Source organism: Asparagus officinalis, chromosome 8 (genome assembly GCF_001876935.1).
Source record: "Asparagus officinalis chromosome 8, Aspof.V1, whole genome shotgun sequence".
Taxonomy (NCBI): Eukaryota; Viridiplantae; Streptophyta; class Magnoliopsida; order Asparagales; family Asparagaceae; genus Asparagus; species Asparagus officinalis.
The window spans coordinates 3811574-3818221 of NC_033801.1; the positions used below are offsets into that span (position 1 = coordinate 3811574).

Here is a 6648-nt window from a genome sequence, read left to right on the forward strand (position 1 = left end):
TGCAGCTAGCAAAGTTTCCACGTAAAATGATGGCCGTGAGCCAAACTATAATGGTAACAGAATAAATACAAACGTCATTACAGTCAAACTATAATGGTAACAGAATAAATGGCCATGAGCCAAATTATTTTTCAGATTACAAGTGCACAAAGCAGTCAATAGTCAAGCTCCGTAGACCCTCTTCTAATGTGTCTCTTCTAATGTGTTTGACAAACCATTAAAACTGTATCGCCGCCGTTTTAAACTCTATTCTGGCCCAATTTTTCTTAGACCAACAGAAAGAGTTCATAAAACCAATTCTATATTAACCCGCTTGGTTCAACATTGAACTGGTTTAGTACAGAACTGGGCCGAGTTTTCGAGCCATCGCCAAACACAAAAAAATTGCATCGAATTTGATCAAGAAGCCAATCCTTCCCAAACATATAGAACTCCTACTGAAAAGCGAGATCCCAACAGATTGTTGTTGGCCTCCTCACGGTCTCAATCCGGTTACCAGAGGAAAGGGAAATATATCCAAAACTTGAGCAGAATGGCGCGTTGCTTGCAATAACTCAGACCACTGCTTTATAAAGCAAGAAAATAGCTTAGCTAGCATTCCTCTAGAAAACACACGCGATTGCACTCAGTTCACATTACACAACTGTGACTACCGACATTCAGGAGCATAAATTACATTAAAATAAGTTACGACGAATCCATCCGACCGTCCTAAAGAGTTCCTCACCATAAAACAGCATTAAACGGACAATTCTACAAACTCTGAAACTAGGCTCAGTTCCTAAGACCTCTCCTCTTCCTCTCTCTAAAGCCTCATATAAGATGAGAAATTGGCACCAAGAAGTCAGGTTCAAACGCTGCTGTCTTCATCCTCATCGAGCATCTGAACGACATCAGCTACGCCTCTCGACATCGCCTTCGAGATGGGAGCACCAACAGGCAGATCAAAGTTCCTACGCCTCAATGAACCCAACTTGCCGGGTGGCTGTGGGTCCACTACTTCGAGCATATACTCTAGCTCTTCAGCCATCGACTTCCTTGCTGCCCGGACCATGTAATCAGGTCCCTGGTTAAGTAATTGCCAAAGAGACAAGTTAGAAGCAAAATATATCACAAAGTGATAAAAATATAATACCTACTGCAGTAAAAATTATCGACTTTGACGTTCAGCTGGCGGTAACACAATTAGATTAAAGTGTGAATTCATCTAGACAATACAACCAAGTGTAAGCAAGGTTACAGCTGTCATCTTTTGAGTCATTTATGATACTCAGATGCTGAATATGGCGATAGTCAACACATAAGAGATCTTGAACACATGATCTTTTAAACAAAAGGAATCAAAGAAAAGAAATAAGCCAATTTAGGTTGACAAAGAATTATATCCAGAATACCATACGCAGAACTTTATTTCGATATTTGTGTCTTAGCGTGTATGTCTGTACATATGTGTGGCACATATGGATTTGTGCACGTGTCATTGTTTGTGCGGGGGTCAACCAGTAAAGAAATTACTTTTTTACCAAGGAGAAACCAAAAGACCAAAATGAACTTTTCTTCTGCTAATCATTTCACTAATGGCAAAAAGCCAGACACTACACATCACCATACATGGCATGCTGAAATTGACTCATCCTTAAAAGCTTCTCCCTAGTCGCTATGCGATCTTTAACAAAAATGGCCACGAAGCCCAAGAACGTCACTTTGGGCAGGATTGTAACTTTCTAGTGTGAAAAATGCATGCATTGGCAGTTCACAAGGTTTTGAATTCAGGGAATCAGACAGCTGCTCAAGGAGTAGATAAGTTGATCGAGGCAAAAAACCATAAACCGTGCCAGGTCTGGAAACTCGTTGTCAACGGTAATAAGAATGCTGACAGTCAACCAGTTCCAAAAAGATTCATATCCCCATGGGTCTAGGTTTGTCTCAGGATTCAGGACGGAAAGAATATCAAGTAGGATTATTGCTGTATTCCACATGCCTACTTAAGTAACTGCATCAGATTAACAATGCAGAAAGACAATACATAATGATCCAAGACAATATATAATGATCCAAGACGTGAACTTAGGCTGCCAGCAATCTTACACAGGAACTTAGACAAATCTCCCGGACCCCTAATAAATAGGCTTGTACAATTACACTGATACTAGCATGGACACATGCCACAAAAAAGGGTATCCCTTATATATATTAAAGATAACTTTAATATGTATTGACAGTTGACGCGCATAAAATAAGTAAATTCTCCAAAATCAAATCACAGGATTAGTTCATGAAATTCGAAAAATTATGACCGTAGGAAGTACTCTGAAAAAGTTAATAATTGTACACTAAAGTTGTAAAGAACATGGAAATGGTGACATGAAAGAAGTCTGAAAAGATGTTCCAATGAAATCTCACACTGGGAAAAGGACTAGAGTGCTTTAAGATGTTAGCAAAACAAGATTAACAATGAAAGTAAAAACTTGAAAGTAAGTTCCCTTAGCAAAATATTAAACACTAAAACACCTGATACTAGAAAGAAGGGACATATGAGGGAGGTTTGCAAACACTTCAACACAACACATTGGTTTACTAGCATGTAAGTGTCTTGTCCTTGAAACCACTCTTAGAGATTTATTGGGTGGGGGAAAAAATCAAACCAAACTGGGTCATGCAAGGAATAGGATATTACACCTGAAGAATAAACTCAAACCAAGATTTTTTGGGCTCTCAACTTAGAAGTTGAAGTTTTAGGAATACAAACTCTCTAGGACGTAACATCATTGGTATAAATCAAATTTCACTCCGAATCGAAGGAAGCTATCAACCCAGTGACCATCCTTACATGCTCTAGAAAAGCTTATGGAACAAACTAGTACAGGTTCAGAAAACCAGAAAATCGCATTACATCAAACTAAGATGCATGTAAAAAAAGGTTGTGTTGGGAGGGGTTCCAACTTGCATCGCCAATAGGCAGTAGATTTGGAATCTCTGACAAGTGTTAAATGCATTACCATGGCTCACAAGTCATCACAACAACAACAACAAAAAAAAGTCAGCCCACCTATTTCTGAAATACCAATTTCATAAAATCATTTCCAGAATCTGCTTTTGGAAGATGGCACATGGTTTTGATCATATACCAAATTCTTATAGATCAGGATAGTTAAAGGAACTAAGAACATTAAATACACAGGTTGCGCATAATTAACATCAGTATTTGATTTTCTTTTTATGCGCGACAGATAGGTAGGGAGGTGACTAAAAATATATGACCAATATTATGGCAGTTTGAAGGCAACTAGGCAAGTATTGTTTTAACAGCTAGATGTTTCCATAATTTTTTTTATGCGTGACAGATAGGTAGGGAGATGACTAAAAATATATGAACAATATTATGGCAATTTGATGGCAACTAGGCAAGTATTGCTTTAATAGCTAGATGTTTCCATAAGAGTTGACAAATGACGTACATTATAATGAAAAGAAATTGATATAAAATTCGATTTAAGTGGTTAAAGTGGCATATAAGGAACTTTGTAAACATTATAAGAATTCTTCAACATTACCTCAATAGCATCAACAGTTAACAGCAGAACAATAATTTTCTCAGAGAACCTCTGCCGTTCTTCCGCATCATTGGTAAGGCGACGACGATAAGAGAAGTTATAGAACATAGCTCTAATCTCCTTCAACTTAGCTTTGGCCACTGCCAGATCTCTGAGGCAGTGAACCACCAGGGAACGGCGAACCAGATAAGACCTGTAAGTCATCTGAATTATCACAGCAGCATCTTGAGGGGACAGTTCCTTCCTCTTGCCCTTGCTTTGGTACTTGGAAAAAGCCTACGAAGCAAAACAAGTAACAAATCAATTTGTCACTTGAACATAAATGCTCATATGGACATATCTGAACTATAACTGTTTTAGTTAGTCAAATGATAATGGCATATTCCACTATACATTACTATTAGTTCGTGACTGACATTTCCCTTAATGAACCTGCAAAATTTGTAACTTTATCTGACACAAACATGTTAGATCGCCACTAACAATCAGCACCGCTTAGGAACATATTGATCTCTGATATGCACAGTAACAAATACCAACGCTGAAATAGACAGTAGATATTTCGAATACAAAATCATATCCCCAAGGCATTTCGTGTACTGAAGACAATTTCTGCTAATGTCATTCTAGAAAATTCAGGTGTTCACTTAGTGTATAAACAGAATTGCATATTGTATGTCAATTGAAAAGGGATATAGTAGGTACTCCATTTCAACTACACTAGAGACCTGCTAAAGCCTAAACATGACAAGAAAGCATCTTGAATATATAAAAAAAATGTCCATTTCAGATCGTTTTCCTTGTTCAGAACAACGATACATCTAATCATGATTAATATACAAATATGTGACATTACATAGATTGACCTACAAACCAGTCAGGTCAAAATCAAATGCAACCACTAAAAGCTTAAAAACTAGCATTTTTCTGTATAAGATACCCAAGAAAGTCATTTCTAATGCTTTATAGTAAAAACGAAGAAATAAAGGATATTCAATTACAAAATCAAAATCGCATCTTCTGTCTAAAATAAGGTAAATAATCCATTCTTACTATCAAAACCACCTCTTCATTAGCAACCAAATAAAATCAAGTGATAATATTTACATAAAATGGAAGTAGCATTGGAATCCAAACCAATAAATTCCGCGCATTTAATCTAAAAAAGAAGAAAAGAATAAAAACACAGACCTTTCTGATGGCAATGGCACCAGGATTCTTCTCCTCGATCTCCACCAACTTCACACCATTATCATCCTTCTTCTTCTCCTTCTTCTCCTCTTTCTTCTTCTCCTTTTCCTTATTCACAATCTTGCCCTTGGCCGTCGAAGCCTGAAAACTATAAATCTTGGATTTGTTCTCATCCTTACCCTTCCCTTTGATCTCCGCCGTCCATTTGAAGTTCTTCTCCTCTCCAGCCTTCGCCTCCGTCGACCACTTGAACTTCCGGTCAACCTTCTCCCCCTTGATCTCCGTCGTCCACGTGTACTTCCGGTCAAAGTCGGCCTTCTTTGGCGCGAAAGCTCGATCGAATCCCGTCTCGAGGGCCGTGACCCTATCGCTGAGGGATCGGAGGTAGAGCTCCGTCTCCGTTCGCTCCTGGAGCCTCCTAATGGCGGACGGCGAAGGGATATGGATCAGATCGTAAGTAGTCTCGAAGAACGGGAGCAGATCGAAGGGGCTAGGGTTAGGGCAAGGGTTTAGGAGGTCGAGGGCGTGGTCTTCGAGCTCGAAATCAGAGAAGGAGGGCATTCTAGGGTTCCAGATTGAGGCCTCGACGAGATCGAAACTGGAGAATCCGCTCATTTTCGATCGCTAGGGTTTCGAGATGAGAGAGAGAGAGAAATTGAGAGTGAAGAGTGAAGAAATGAGAGCGAAAAAAGTTTCCTTTTTTCAAAAGAAGAAAAGTTTAGGATCAGCGTTCCAGCGGAGGACAAGGTGAGGGCATAATGGGAACTTCCACAACTCGTAGGTTAGTAGAATCGGTCTCATACTTGGATAATATTACTAATTTACCTGAGATGACAAAGGATTGGGTGGGGGGCCGGGGGGGTGGGATTAATAAGAGATAATGAGGGCATTTTCAGAAGGAAAAATCGGCTTCCGCACATGGTTTCTGTAGGTTTAAGAGTGGGTACCAACCCGGGGTTTTACTGATCAGTTTACCCAACTCGCTGTATACTCACTAGTTCGTACCTATTCGGACACCACGTTGATCGACCATTCAAGTCTGAGGAATTCGAACCAGGACCGCTGACGTACTCCGAAAGGAATTTAAGTTGGGGGAACTGACCGGATTTTCCTTGTTAGCAATAAAAAATACGGCATTTTTTATAGTTTGACAAAGTCATTATCAAGAATGATTGTCCGATTTTGCCGAACAAAGGGTGCGAATGGGGGCAAATCTGTGAGTTCTTCGTAGGTTCGCGCGTAATGGATGAAGTTTTGACGAGCGAGAGTCGCCGCCTTTCGTCGAAGCAACTGGACCTTTTCGTAAATAAACCCTGCAGAAAAAGAATGTAATAATAAGATTGTGATCTGTAATTTTAGCTGAGAGAATGGTGTTTTCATCAAATCTGAAGGTGTTTATTAGATCTGGACGAGGATGGAAGTGTTATATATCCACGTGGGTTGCTTGTGTTGGGTGGTTGCAGAATCCGAAGTAGTTTTGTCCTCTTCTTTTTTTTATTGATGAAAGGTGCAGTTTTTTATTCTACAGTATGTCATTACAAAGGGACAACAAAAACCTACCCTTTATTGGCCCGCCAACCCGCACCCACCCCCGCGCACCCACTTGGGGTAGCTCCAATATCGCACTTAATCATATTAGTATTTGATTATAGACCCATCATGGATAAGAATATGAATGTGTACATGCCTTGCTAAAAAAAATTCATATCTGCATCCGTTTAAACCTGATATACGGACGCTTATGGGAATATATACGCAGATATGCATACCGATACGAAACATATATGAAAAAAAATCAATACAAGAGAGTTTATTAATACGTTTGTTATTTTTTAAAAAAATTAAGACCGTCTCAACTCCATCCATCTAAGGATTAAGACTATATTTTAGATCAGGAATCGAA

General features: G+C 39.2%; 1 protein-coding gene across 1 annotated transcript; it reads right to left on the reverse strand.

Annotated features, from left to right (window-relative positions):
* LOC109851209 (BAG family molecular chaperone regulator 7) lies at positions 545–5457 on the reverse strand. The gene is made up of 3 exons (XM_020421246.1): positions 4746–5457; positions 3555–3830; positions 545–1066 (listed from the first exon to the last, which is right to left on the reverse strand). Exons 1-3 carry the CDS (start codon positions 5358–5360, stop codon positions 851–853), a joined length of 1107 nt encoding a protein of 368 aa, XP_020276835.1. The 5' UTR covers positions 5361–5457; the 3' UTR covers positions 545–850.